Source organism: Rhinolophus sinicus, chromosome 12 (genome assembly GCF_057876585.1).
Source record: "Rhinolophus sinicus isolate RSI-liver-muscle chromosome 12, RSI-T2T, whole genome shotgun sequence".
Lineage (NCBI taxonomy): Eukaryota > Metazoa > Chordata > Mammalia > Chiroptera > Rhinolophidae > Rhinolophus > Rhinolophus sinicus.
The window spans coordinates 38428890-38443214 of NC_142512.1; the positions used below are offsets into that span (position 1 = coordinate 38428890).

The window sequence follows — 14325 nt, forward strand, 5'->3', positions numbered from 1 at the left end:
AGATACACATAGCCTGTCCAGACCCACAGTGTGAATGAACATGCTTACTCATGGATGTGCTTGGACGTGCAACTTCCAGTGTGTGTAAGAGGGTATGTTCTATAATATGTGCTGGGTATGTGTGACTGATGCAAACAGGTACACATGAGCATACGGTGGGGCGTGCCCTAGGTGTCAGTGTCCCTGAGGGTGTGTAGCACGTGAGGGCAGGAGCCAGGAAATGTGGATTTGTGTCACTGTGCAGCAGTGCTGTTGCTACAAGGGTGGGAGGTGATGTGGGGGAAAGAACAGGATTGTAGAGATATGGGGGTTCTTCCCTGAGGGCATGAAAGTGTCGCTTGACCAGAAACGCCCATTAGCTTGGTATGGAGGGGATCCGGGAAAAGAAGACAAAGTCTCACCTTTCCTAGAGGGCCCTGCTCATTAGCTAGTGCAGCTGCCTATCCTTTTTCCAGCCAAATCATAAAAGTGGGAGACTTATGAAGGAAAAGGTTAGAGGTGGGGGCTGAGGTCGCTAACAGACACTGGAAAAGAGACAAAGATGCAAATGAAGGAGAGTGAAAAACAGCTAACCTACCACTTTTCACCCCTCCTGACGGGAGCACCCAGAGTCAGGGAGACGGATGTGCAGAAAGCCAGAGAAACAGACCCAGAGATAGAGTGGCCGAGACGCACTTACTGACCTAACACACACATGCACACATGCATGCACACATACACACATACACACACACATGCATGCACACAGACCTGTCAGGAATGGCGGGAGGCAGGGAAACAGTGAGGAGGCTGAGACAGGCTGGAGTGAAGGCCCACCCCACCAGCTTTCCTGAGGGGCTGCTCCCACCTAGCCCCTCCCCATCCCCAGCTTACCACCACAAGGGTCCGGCTGGGCACCTCCATCCCGGGGCCCTCAGTGCCTGGCCCTGCTGGCCTAGGAGGTGGCCCAAACTGCCTGTTCCCCCAGGGGGCTCAGATTTCAAGCAGAGTTGCTACATGTGCAAACTGCTAGGGTATATTTAGCTCAGAGATGTGGCAAGGACTGCCCCCCCCACTCCCCGCCACCTACTGGGGGTGGTCAGAGCGAGGGAGCTAAGACAAGGAAAGATTGGAGGCTGGGGTCTGACACCCTAGGTTGCCAAACACTGAGGGAACCAAGGCCTTTTTCTGTCAACAGGGGTTACACTGAGTGCAGTGTCATTCTTCCTAGCCCCTAGCCCAGTAATGCAACAGGAGGGATGAGGGAGTGACTGAAGACAGGACTTCCTTTTTGTGTACTTAGGAGATTTTGGGACGAAGGGCCCCTTTTCTGACCCAAGTCAGGCAGGCCTGGGCTCACATGTGCCAAGTGCTCTGGAGACAGAGGAATCAAAAAGAAGGGCCTCACTCCAATCTGTGGTGGATCTGCCTGGCACCACCTTCTCTCTTCTGGCCCAAGGGGGGCTTGACCTCCACGGGGCTCCTCCTCCCTACTGTTCTCTGCCCTCAGACGCCCTGCCAATTTCCTCTTCAACTACTCCTTTTCCTTGTCTGATCCCAAGCCCTCCTTGCCTTTTTTGGGTACCAGGCTTTGTTGAGATGCTCTGTAGTCATAGCAACCACATGCCTCTCTCACTGCCTCTCCCTGAGCCTGAGATGGCCTGGGGTTGAGAATTAGAACAGCAATGAAAATGGCATCTTCCTGACTGAGCACAGAAGACCCCAGAAAGCTATTCAGTGACACACACACCCCACCCTCCCACACCCCGCTTTAGTCTGGGCTGCTAAGCTAAAATCCTCTCTAAAATCAACTCCTGCCTGCCTCTACTCTGCCTCCCTCAACACACTTTCTCTCTGCATATTAAAGAACAGTCATATATGGATGTGAGGAGAGCATTTCCCTGACTGATACTTAACTAAAGCTCCAGGGACTCAAATGTCCTGGCTCCTCATTTCTTAGGACCTGCCTCTACTCCACAGTCAGATTCTGGGGGAGGACAAGGAAGCAGACAGCCGGCAGGGGGAGTGGGTGACAGCCCGAAGCAAGCTAGAAGGAGGCAGGCCAGGCTGTCCCTGAATGAGATGACGCAGGCAGGCAGCAGGGGCTGGTGCCTGGTGCTGGGGGAGGGGTGGGGCGGGGGCTGAGGGAGTGGGTGCAGCTGACAGTCTATGTAGAAGAGGTCATGGGGTGTCAGGGTGATGGGTAGCTCCAGACAGGTGATAAATGACATGGGGGAGGGCGCCTGGAGAAAGCCTCAGACCCAGCTCACCAATGCTGGGCTCCACCAACCAACCACCTCCCTCCTCTCAGCCCAACCTCCCCATTACCTGGCGGACAAAGCTGTTGGATGTTGTATCTGAGGAGGTGCTCCCATCCGACCTTTTGAACCGCCCTTTCCTCTTGCTGTATTTGCCCTGGAGAAGCCAGGAAGGGGAAAGAGTGGAATCAGAAAGGCCCTTTTCCAACCCTCATCCCATCAGGGCCAGAGCTACAGCCAAGCCTTGCGAGTATCATTCCCTGATCTGAACAGCGCCCCCCATCTTCTTCCCGAGATGGTACAGCCCCGGGGGGTGGGGGGGAGGCCCCAGACCACAACCAGAGGGTCGGGGACAGTGAAAGAGAGCCCTAGGAAGCACACACAGAAACCCCCAAACCAAACCAGAAAGGCTGGGAAGGGGAAGGCGCTGAATAGCTGGAGGCTCATTAGGTAGCAAAGCCAATTAAGATGCTGGGCAGGCTGCAGTGGCCTCAGGGGAAGGAAGAGGCTGCCTGCAGTGCTGGGGGGTGGGGCAGAGAGGGCTGGGGAAGGTTCCCATCCCTCTCCCCCTCAGCTGGAGCAGACGGGGGCGGAGTGCGCCTGTGGCCCCCAGAGAGAAGAGGATTTGCCAACTGCCAACAGGCCCCAGCCTTGCTTTTCTCATGCCCAACTCATGATTTCCTTTTTCGCAGAGTGGGGAGGGGAGTGACAGCTCTCAGCTCTTGGGAGACCCCAAACTAGATTTCCAGGGAGGGCGTCGGGGGGCTTGGAAAAGTATTTGGAATGTAAACATCTAACCCCAATCCCTACCCACTGTCACGGGGCAGATTTAGCTAGAGAGAGGGGGGTAGCTACCCTTGCAGGACTGTTTCTTAGTCCCCTCCTCACAATCACAGTGATCGCACCTCTCCCCAAGGGGGCAAGAGGGATCAAGCATTCACTGATTCCAGCTGCCAGTACTACATCCTGTTCCCATGGTACCCATGAGGCTGCATCAATCTAAATGCCCCTTGGCCCTGCCCCAAGAGGAGCCTAGGACATAGCCCCCACAGGTCCCTGGGGTAGGCTGGCTCAGTCTCACTGGCTAGGCTCCTGATTTGGCTGGAGTGGACACTGCCTGACCACATGTTCAGGTATTTCCAGGCCTCCTGTAAAGGGGGCTGCTTCTTTGCCCTTCCCAACTCACATACACATATTGGCCAGAGGCCAGTCCAGAGTAGAGGATGATGATTGAGGTTTCGGGCCCTCCAAGCCCCAGCCTGCAGCCTGTACCCTAGAGTTTCTTTACCAAAAAAGGTCGATAAGCCACGACCAGACTAGGAACTCTGGTTCCTTGTATCTGAGTACAGTAAAGAGGATGGATAGACGGGTGAGAAAGGCACCTGGGAAGGCCAGAATCCTCCCTCCCACCCCCCTCTTCAAATCAGACACACACCCAACCTCTAGGATTGAGGATCTCTATGAATTTAAGAGGATCCCCTAGTGAGCTCCAGACTCTCTCTCCCACCACCATCCCAGACTGGGAAAAGGGAGTGGCACCCAGAGGGACAAGGGACAGCTGAAAGGAAGGCCCCAGTCAGCTGCCTCCCAGGATCCAAGGGGCCTAGGGTGGAAAAGGGAGGTATTTTTAGGACTGACCTGACCCCCCCGCCCCATACACACACACACACACCCTTGAACCACATCATGGAGGTTACAGTCGCTCCAGGCTAACCACAGCAAGAAAAGTTAATGCTGCCCTAGCCTTGGGGTGTTGACAGATTGGAGAAGGACATGTCCCAAAGAAAGCCCCTGGCACGACCACCCCAGACCCTCCTGGTAATTACATGGATACCCACCACACCCAAGAATTCCCCTTCCTGGGGTAACGCATGGGCACAGGAGAAGCGTGAGTGGGGTTGGGGCAGCAGACTTCTTCCCCCAGGTAACAGCTTCTCAGTGAGTTGGCATCCATCCAACTTTCCAAACTTTAGAGGCGTTTTTTTCCGGGGTTGGGGGGTGAGGAGGGAGAGATAACGTGGGTGTTGGAGAGGAGCTGGTCCAATATAGGGGTGTGGCTGAGGTGGCAGGAATGGAGGCCGGCCCCTTCCCCACCCTGGAGGGCCAGTGTCTGCGGCTCCAAAGGCCTGCTGGCGCCGCCCTCGGACTACCGCCTCGGCCATCTCCCAGTGCCACCCCCACTTCACCCACCCCCGCCCTGCGCCCCTGAGCGTGCTCTGCGTAGCCCCCATTGAGCTCTCTCTCTAGCCTCCCTCAACCCTGGAATCCCCCCAGCTCTCAACCCACTGGAGCCGGTACCCGAGCAGCAGGGACCCTGAACGCGGGCGACACGAGGAGGCGAGAATGACAGACAGCCCAACCGCCCCCTCCCAGCTCGGCAAAACCGCAGCCGAACTCCGGGCCAAGCGCCCATCAATCATTAACCTGCAGGAATGGAGGGCGCACAGGCGTCCCTCTCTCCTCCGCGCCGGGCACATAACCCCTTCCTCCCCAGCGCCCCTCGAGCCGACCCCACAAGGTCCGCGGGAGTGGCCCCCTTCCCTCGGCCCGGCCACCACGCCTCACCTGTGGGCTGGGGTCGAAGACCTCCATGGGAATCTCCTGGGAAGGTGGGTAAGGGCCCCGGGACATGCTGGTCTTCTGGACCATGGAGAGGAGCCTCCCCTCCGACCACTGGCCCGGCCCAGCCGGGCGCCCTCAGCACAAAAGAGAGGCCGTCGGAACCGAGAGCGGCGCAGCGCAGCCAGCACCCGATCCAGCCACCTGGCCCGGCCTGCGGTTGCCCTCTTCCAGCCTTGCCTCCCTCCTCCCGCTCTCTCCACTGCCGCCGCCGCCTCCTCCGCCCCTGAAGGCTCAGCATCTCCCCCCGCCCGCTCCGCTCCCCCAACCCCTCCTCCCTCCCTCCCTCAGCCCGCCCCGGCCCCGCCCCTCGCAGCCCCTCCGCCGGCTCCGCGCAGACAATGGGAGGGCGGCAGGAGGGAGGCCCGCCCCTCCTGGCTCTGGAGTCCGGCTCGCTCTGTCTTCCGACTGGCCTGGGGTGAAGGCAGCCCACTCTGCGGGGACAGGCGTGGGGAGTGGAAACTTGCCTTGGGGCTGGGGGCGGCTATCAGGAGATGCCAAGCGTTAATGGAGGTGCAGCGCAGATTAGCATGGCTGGCACCACGTCCCCCTTACGTCCCAAACCACTCTTCCTAACGGGTCTCCCCATTCCTCTGCACCTTGGGCTACCTGAACTTCCCTGACCCGGTGATCCTGGGACCCTGCTTTAACTCCTTTCTCCCTTGTGTGGGCCCAGGCCTCCCTAAACCAAACAGAAAGGCCCCTTCCCCTCCAACGCGGTGCTGGCGGGCTGGAGTTTGAATCTGGGGTGGGGAGGGTGTCCAAAGGGAGTCCCAACAGAAACAGCAACAAGAAATCTCAGAGATCCAGGAGTCCTTCTTCCCCAGTCGTTAGTATCCCCCAGGCCTTTCCAAAGGCCAGGAATGGGGCTGGGTGAGGTCCATGTACCTTGGAAGAGAGAAGAAAGAGGAAGAAAAATGGAGCTGAGAGAGGAGACTGCCTAAAATCAAATCTAATGACCTTTGACTTGGAATTACTCCCCCTTCATCCTTGAGATAGGGACAAATATCCAGGGCATGGACCCCACCCACCATGATCTGTGGAGAGAAGAGTAGGGGATCCTGGTAAGAGACCCTGGTGCCAATTTGGCTCAGGCTCTTTGTGGTGGTGTGGACCTGGACAAATCACTACACCTTGTTTGTAAAATGGGTCTTTGTCACCTGGGATTATTGGGAGGATGAGGGAGAATGAAATTAAATGATGGATTGCTGGGGGCTTTGGCGATGTTGCCAGGTGCTGTGCAGAGGTCAGTCATGATGGAACGACCTGTTGCCTCCCTACTCTCCGCCTCCCCCTGTTCCACAAAGAGGAGAGATGAGAAGTAGAATGCAGATTTGCCCAGGTTCAGTGACCCTAATACATATAAGGCCAACCTGCTGTGTTCTGCTAGGGACTAGAATACACTGAATCCTCCTCTTCACCCTTTACAACAAGTGGATGGCCAGCCTAAGTCGTTTGTCTAATCACATTACTTTAAAGGGAAAGTGTGAATAAAGCCTGTTAGCATTGTTCATGAACAGATCCAACCCTGAGCAGGTTTCCCATCTGCCCCTTGGGCACAGGAGAACCTGGCATGACAGAGGAGGTATGGGTTTTGCAGTCAGAAATACCTGGATTTTTCATTTCTACTACCTCACTTAGCTGTAAAATGAGGATGACACTAATTGTGTTGTGAGCAAGTGGTATAAATTTCGCTCCCCTTTCTCTTTTTGACCTTCTGAGCTCTATTCAACAGCCAGGAAAATTCAGATGATAGAGATGGGGTGATTAGCTGGAGCCAACCAAGCAAAGATTTAGAGCCAGAACGCAGACTATTCTCCTTGGGTTTTTGCATTGGGTATTCCAGATCAGGGAGAAAGAACTGTGGGTTGTCCTGTCGTTCGAATTTTTAACTTTCATAACTATACATCCACTCAGCCAATATACTATTTCTCAAGTGTTTACTATGTGCAAAGGTCCAAGCCTGCTGTAGTACACTGAGCCAAACAAAAGACTGGTTCCCGCCACCAAGGAGCTTGTTGTCTTAATGTCTACCTTTACAAGTAGCAAACATAAATTCATCTGATTTTCACAACTGGATGACGGAAATATTAGGATTAGGAGGAAACTGAGGCACTGAGAGATTAAGGACCGTAGTGGTGCAAAAACGAATGTATTTGATGCTGTATTCTGGACTCCGGGGGCTCCCAATCTACTGAGAGCGTTAATAAAAGGTTGCTTTTGTCTGATACCTGCCCTCATTATTCTCTTGCTTCATTCACTAATTTTTTCCCGCTAATAAAACAACCTTCCAGAGAATCCAGGACACCTGCAGGGAGTAGGCCACTACAGCAAAAGGCCCTCAGCCCGCCTGCGCCATCCAGCTGACTTCCGGCTTCCACTACCCACATGATTAGGCACCCATCCTGCGCGTGCCTAGTAGGAAGTCGGACTATACCACTTTGCCTTAACCAAAGGATACATTTTTCTATGTTTTTAAGTTTAAAAACGATTCCCGATACCAGGCTTCTATTATCTCGGGTCTTTATACAGTATATAAGTAAGTTCAGGGTGGCAGAAGATGAAAGGGCCAGAGGGGAATACGGGCGAAAGCGGAGCCGGGGATGGGCTCTCCCCTTTACAGATAATGGGAGGAGCCCGGCTAGAAGGCGTTCTTTCCTTTCCCTGCTGCGGCCGCAGCCATGAGGTGAGGGCCCGCGATTCCCTGGTTTGGGTTGATCCGGGCTGCTGGGGGACAGAAGGGCCCGGTACCGTGGACTCGGTACCGTGGCATCGGTACCGTGGCCCCAGGTGGGAGCGATGAGATGGAGGCAGTCCTGAAGCAGCCGGTCCCGGAGCTCGGGGTAGACGGGAGCACACTAGGCCCGGGCCTCTGGAGGATGGGGTTAAGGGGAGCGTCCTGAGAACTCTAGGCCGCGGGAAGGACTGGTCCCGCGCCTCACCTGTGTCAGGGGCGACCCACGTGGACAGAAGAAAGGTAGCGGCGGGGACTAGGCTGTGGTCCCCTTAGTCGTAGGGCGTACCTGGATCCCGGCCGATGTCTGCTTCCATGTGACGTAGGCCCCAGGCCTCCATCTGCCCAGAGTGAGGCAACCCCTAGCACCCCTGTAGACTGCTCATAAGCAAATTCTAACGCTAGCTTACCGTAACTTATTATTACGATAAGACGAAGAAAACGAGACCAGGAAGCAAAGGACTAGACTAGCAAACCAGGTCTCCTTTTCTCGGGTTCTTCATGCTAAACACTTGTTTTTAGGGCTGAACACCAGAATGAGGATAGCACCTCCCACCCCAATTTTATTCAATGTCCTCATTTTCCAGAGGAGAAAGATCTTGATATTTGATATAAGAAAGATTATTAATCGTGGGTGGGTGGTACAATGAGTGGCAAAAGTCTTAGTGGAGGGAAATGTGTTTGCCCGTAACACTAAGTGCATATACACATCCACTTTCCCGTGTGTTGTGTTAAGTAACAGTAGAAGACATTGGAGGGAACGTCTTGCTGGGGATGCTCATTCTTTCCCAGGAATGGCTTCCAGGTTCTGATCGTGTTTTGTTTGTGACAGTATGCTCAGGCTTCAGAAGAGGCTTGCCTCCAGTGTCCTCCGCTGTGGCAAAAAGAAGGTCTGGTTGGACCCCAATGAAACCAATGAAATCGCCAATGCCAACTCCCGTGAGTTCTTGGGGTCTATATCCATCCTTCACCCTACCCCTTCTTCAGCCTTCATGAGATTAAAGAGAACACAATTGTGTTGACTCTAACAAACCTAGGGAAAGCTCACAGTTTGGAGGTCTTATAAAATGTTGGAGTCGCAGAAATAATGGAGATGCCAGAGGTTTTCTTCTGCCATTTGCCAGAATGACAGGATAGAAGTTAATGGAAGCACCCAATGTTATATTAATGATTATTGCTAGAGTGGATATTCTGTTTTATAGCAATGTGAAGGATAAGAGACGGGGACTGGGGAGTAGAGGTGGCCAAGAAAATGATGTGGGAAGACCTGGCCTTAGACTTCAGTAGAGCCTGTAGGTAACATTGACATCCCCACATTACTTTCATGTACTACTGCTACAGGAAGAAAGTATTCAATGACATTAGGTAAAGATGGTGAGGCGGACTTTATTCAGGGCCATTGCAATGGGATTTTACAGCGGGGGAGAGAGATTGTGCAGGGTTCTTACTAAAACTAGAATTTACAGGGAAGTGCACAGATAGGCCTAGGAGAAGGTTCAAGAGCCTGACGAAAGTTTGGTTAAGCAAAGACTGTAAATATCAGGGGAAATCATAATCTATTTGGGTCTGTGGCATTGTGATGTGTGCTCAAAAAAATCCTAATCTTGTTTTAGACCAGTAGCTCATAGGTGCGACAGATAGGATCTAAAGGATTAGGCTGCATCTGGACACTATTTTGATTGCACATCACCAAATACATATATATATATATATATGTTTGGAATTGCCACCATTTTTGAGATCACTGCGCGAGGGTTGTGAGCCACGCCTTTGGCCTGTCCTAGTTGGATTCTGGGTTGTGACTGATGTTCTTGGTGTTAGGCCCCAACTGACTGACCAGGTGCATTGTGTTTTTCCAGGCCAGCAGATTCGGAAGCTGATCAAAGATGGGCTGATCATCCGGAAGCCTGTGACTGTCCATTCCCGAGCTCGATGCCGAAAAAACACTTTGGCCCGTAGGAAGGGCAGGCATATGGGCATAGGTGAGTGCATTCTTTTTCTTTTTTTTTTTTTTAATTTATTGGGGTGACAATTGTTAGTAAAATTACATAGATTTCAGGTGTACAATTCTGTATTACGTCATCTATAAATCCCATTGTGTGTTCACCACCCAGACAGAGTCAGTTCTCCTTCCATCACCATATATTTGATCCCCCTTACCCTCATCTCCCACCCCGCAGTGAGTGCATTCTTGCCCTTTCTCTAAGACTTAAGAAATAATAGATGGTTAAGTCTAGACTGAGATACATTCAGAATACTTTTCTCCCATTCTGTCTCATCTTGAACCCTTTTCTTACTCTGAATTGGATAGGTTGTCTATGTACAAATCAGAAAGTTGGCACTAGTGTTGAAGTTGAAAGCATTGGTAGAAGTCACATTTATTGAGCACCTACATTATACCAAGGATTCTGCTAGGTACTTGAAAATGTTATCCAATAAATCCTAAAAGAACTTTCTAAGGTCAGGGTGATTTAGGGAGATGATGGTCTCACCACCTTTAAAGCCCCTTCCAGCTTACCATACTGCCGTGGCGCATGCCTTCTCATATCCACATTCAGTGCAAGGTGAATGGAGAAGAATTGCCTTGTTTGTGCTTCCTTAAACTTTGAGTAAATGAAAGAAATTTAATATTTGGGATCATCACCTGTAAAAAACTGACTTGCGACCTGGATGCACTACAGTAGACCTAACTCCTCTTTCCCCGCAGGTAAGCGAAAGGGTACTGCCAATGCTCGAATGCCTGAGAAGGTAACCTGGATGAGAAGGATGAGAATTCTTCGCCGACTGCTCAGAAGATACCGTGAATCTAAGAAGATTGACCGCCACATGTAAGCACACCCTCCTCTTGAGCCCACCAAGACCTGTTTGCTGCGTTGATGGCTTGTTCTTTGCATAGACACAAGCCATCTCATTGGCCTCGTCAAGGGAGCCATATGTGTTAAGTAAGCCTTTTAAAGAAAGGTCTTCCATCTGTACTACTGTCTTTTTCCTCATACATAATCTACGAATTTATCTGCCAGATGAGCTCTTCTGTCTAGAAATTGCACAGAAAGTCTTGGTTTGGGGGAAAGTCGTTACTACAGCAATAGAAGAGTGGAAAGGAAACATACACATTTAGGGACCTTGTGGAAGGGCCAACCTTTAATCCTATTGCTGACCAGAACCTCTGCTTCTTATACCCTGCAGGTATCACAGCCTGTACCTGAAAGTGAAGGGTAACGTGTTCAAAAACAAGCGGATTCTCATGGAACACATCCACAAGCTGAAGGCAGACAAGGCTCGCAAGAAGCTTCTTGCGTAAGTTTCTTCAGGAATTGGCCTCTGTCATGGGGCAGGCTCTTTGACCTTTAAAGGGAAGGGTTTTTCTGAGACATTTAAAATGTGCTAATACCTAATCTTGACCTGCATGCCGTCTGTGTTAGACGTATATGCTCTTCTGTCCTCTATACACCCCCACACCATCTACCATCATTGTCGGGGTAGGGAATGGAGATTAATTGAAGTAGGAGCTCTTGGTGGCCCCTGGAACTCATTCCTCAAGCTGACTAGGCTCAAAGGAAGAGGACTGGGCAGGTGCTTCCATGTCCCAGCAGCTCATCTATTCTCAAGCTGACCCATCTTTTCTCTTCCATTACTCAGTGACCAGGCTGAGGCCCGTAGGTCTAAGACCAAGGAAGCACGCAAGCGCCGTGAAGAGCGACTCCAGGCCAAGAAGGAGGAAATCATCAAGACTCTGTCCAAGGAAGAAGAGACCAAGAAATAAAGCTCCATCTCTTTTACTTGTACATAGTGGCCTGTACTTGAACTCAGCTTTTCTAGCCATTGTCCAGTTACGGATCGATCATTCAATAAAATAGCTTTCATCTGCCTACCTCTCTGTGGCTTCCAAAGTTTCTGACTGTTGGGTGGGTCTTCTCTGTTTAGAGGGCCAGTACTGACCACACTGAGGACAGATGCAGGCCCTTTCCAGGGTGCCTGTTGCATTTCTTTCTTGGCTCCTGGCCTCTGGTCAGGCTCATGACCCCTTGGTCCATGGAAGAGATGGTTTCTTTATCTTGTTTTAGTGGGGTGTGGGCCTTACATTGAAAGGAGGAAAGAATGGCTTCTACCCAAGCCTCTAAAATACTGCTTCAGAATTGCCTTCGACAGTAGAGCATGAGTGTCACCTTAAAGGGGTCTCAAATGTTGTTTGGGAACCAGTAGTAGTGATATCAGTTGTCACGTTTTAAAAACAACAAAATAGTATGTTTACACTTCACAGCACTCAGCTGGGCACTGAGGTCCAGGGTTGATACCTACCGCCCCACAACTCCAGGACAGTAGGGATTTCAGCTACCACCAGTCAAGAAGCTGACACCTGGACTGCAGTCGCTGACTACTACCTGAGCTCTCTAAACTACTGAGGTACAACTGAAGCTGTCATTTGGAGCATCCCAATTTCTAAACTTGCTTTCCTGTCCTACCAGGTTTTAAGGTTCATATCTATCACATAGTGTACAAAGGAAAGGCTTTTCTCAAATTGAAATGCAGGAATATAATATACGAAAACGCCATTGTGAGTTGCTTAAGGAATTCATAACCGCTTTTGCAAATAGGAAGTATGTTTTGTTTTGCCACTTGTAATAACTGCCAATACATTTTACAATAAACTTACCTGCTCTGTGAGCTAAGTATATTGGCATTGATTGTAGCCTTCACAACATTGTAAAGTAGGGTTATTAACCATGTCCATTCTGCAGAAGGAAAACAGGTGAAGGGATGTGTTGAATTCACACAACTTTAATGTTGCACTGTTGGGGTGGAAAATGGATTCAAGATATTTAGGAAATAAAATGGACTTTAGACATTGTGGGGGCTGAGGAAGTCTGGCTTGGTCCCCAGGCCTCAAGCTTTGGAGGATAGTGATGAGAAGGAACCAATTGAGGTGGGAGAGTGGCTAGAAGAGCTGAGTTTCAGATAAATTGAGTGGGTGGCAGTTTGAAGGTAAGGTGTCCAAGTAGAAGGGGTCAGTCCTCCATTTAAATACAGGAGTGTCAACTCAGGTGAGAGGTCTGGATTGGGAGGAAAGTTGGCTAGGGGGAGCCACTATATTGGGCACAGCTAGGACTGGTGTGCCCATGTGCGTTATCTCCCTGCCGTCCTCCCTTCTTAGGAATTCTTGTTTTGGGGGAAGCAATGCAAACACCAAATGGGGCCTTCTGGGGATATACTGGGCAGATGTCCCATCTGCATTTCTGTGGGAAAGGCAGGGCTAAAGTCTTGGCAGTAGCAGACCCCTCTCCAGCTCTGCCTCATTTGTCTTCGTCCAGTCTGGACAGAGTGGGGCAGGTGGGCGGCCCAAGGCAAGGAAACCCAGACTCAAGAATCTCTAGAGGACCTTCACCACACATGTGCATCAGAGCCTGGTACAAGCGGTCACTGATCTGTGGGCTCCCTGTTGCCGCTGTAGCAGCCTGTGTGCATTTAATCCTTTAGCTCTTGCTCGAATCCTTTGCCCATCCCACGTGGGGAAGCTGTGGCCTAGAAGGGGGAAAAGGGCCTTGGCCAAGTTCCCAGCTTGAAGCATGGGACACCTCTTCGCCAGGCCTGGACCGGCGAAGGAAGGGCATTGAAGACCGCTCTACTTCCACACCCTCCTGGCAGTAGAGCGACGAGAGGAAGAAAAATGAGGTAAAAGCATGGGACCAGCGTGGGACTCCTGAGTCTGCAGCACAGGTTTCCACCCTGGACCAGGAGATGGCGCTGTTCTCTCACAGGTTGCTGCAAGTGTAGGAAACTGCCTCACTTTTTGGGTTTTGTTGTGGGTGGGGTGGGGTGGGGGGAAGGGAAGGGAAGGGAAGAATTATGGGTTGTAAGAGCCTATCTCTTGGGAAGCTTAGGGTTTAGTCACTTCTCTCTGAAGCTCACCCCAGGCCTGGAGCTTACCTCTTTCCACCATCCCTTCTCAGAGCAGTACCTGGGAAGGACCCTCAGCAAGCAGATCCCCTGAAGTAATTGCTAGGTTTCTTCCAGGTCCTGGAACCTTATGAAATTCTGATGAAACGATATACCCATTCTCTCAAGAGCATACAACTGGTCCCATTATGTAATTTTGCATACCCTTTAAAGGGGTTCGTGGCCCCCAGGTAAAGACTCCCTGAGCAAGGAAGTTCCCTGGAGGAGGAAACAGGCCCGGAGGGGCCAACGACTCCCCAGAATCTCTGCGTTGCATGAACACTAGCACCTGCTTTTGACTCCTCCACACATGGAAGGGTTGACTCATAGTGGGCAGAGCTACTGCACACAGTGGCGGCTGCAGGGCCATAAGCTGGAGCAGGCTACAGAGCCCCTGGCTTCCCCGGGAACTCGCTCTAGGTTAACAGAGGGACCTCCTGGCGGGGGGGGCATCCTGCAAGCACAGGGAGGGCTGAGGCTGGAAGTACAATGCTCCCTGCCTTGTACTCCTCAGCAGGTGCCCCCAGCCTATCCCAAACATTGCAGCAGGTGTGGGCCTCTGGAAGGGAGGGTATGGGAGCGAAGGGGGGAGTGGGGTGGGGAGGAGGCGGGTGAAGAAGGTTGAAGGGGCCAAAGGGAGTAGTGGGCGCTAGCAGGATGGATGGAATTACACAGAGGGGCTCACTCTGTGTCCCCCCTCTTCCATCTCTGGTATCTATCTCTGCCCTTAGGCCTCCTGTCTCTGGCTCCCAGACTCTCCCTCTTATTGCACCCCTAAACCTAGATAACCTTCATCCCCAC

At 51.9% G+C, this 14325-nt stretch overlaps 2 protein-coding genes across 5 annotated transcripts in view; one reads left to right on the forward strand and one right to left on the reverse strand.

The window, feature by feature from the left end:
• CACNB1 (calcium voltage-gated channel auxiliary subunit beta 1) overlaps positions 1-5101 on the reverse strand; it is a 20212-nt gene extending 15111 nt beyond the window's left edge. The window contains exons 1-2 of one of the 3 annotated variants that reach the window (XM_019747733.3): positions 4803-5101; positions 2308-2394 (exon numbers count right to left, since the gene is read on the reverse strand). In XM_019747733.3, coding sequence (XP_019603292.2) covers positions 2308-2394; positions 4803-4886 — 171 coding nt within the window. In that variant the 5' untranslated portion in view covers positions 4887-5101. Of the gene's footprint in view, positions 1-873; positions 967-2307; positions 2395-4802 lie in introns of those variants that run through there. The other 2 variants (XM_019747734.3, XM_019747735.3) reach the window with 2 other exon arrangements.
• Positions 5102-7424: 2323 nt separating this feature from the next.
• On the forward strand, positions 7425-11461 carry RPL19 (ribosomal protein L19). 2 transcript variants are annotated; one of them, XM_019747797.3, is made up of 6 exons: positions 7425-7542; positions 8423-8529; positions 9450-9572; positions 10298-10418; positions 10777-10887; positions 11230-11461. In XM_019747797.3, exons 1-6 carry the CDS (start codon positions 7538-7540, stop codon positions 11351-11353), a joined length of 591 nt encoding a protein of 196 aa, XP_019603356.1. In that variant the 5' UTR covers positions 7425-7537; the 3' UTR covers positions 11354-11461. The 2 variants fall into 2 exon arrangements, with proteins under 2 accessions (XP_019603356.1, XP_074176933.1); XM_074320832.2 differs by having other exon boundaries at positions 7534-7833.
• Positions 11462-14325: the final 2864 nt, after the last annotated feature.

What these genes read in the sequence shown, in the direction of transcription:
- RPL19 (XM_019747797.3), top strand. An exon ending in AAGAAGATTGACCGCCACAT is followed by an intron (nt 10,419 to 10,776) that starts GTAAGCACACCC and finishes TATACCCTGCAG; the next exon opens with GTATCACAGCCTGTACCTGA. An exon ending in GCTCGCAAGAAGCTTCTTGC is followed by an intron (nt 10,888 to 11,229) that starts GTAAGTTTCTTC and finishes TCCATTACTCAG; the next exon opens with TGACCAGGCTGAGGCCCGTA.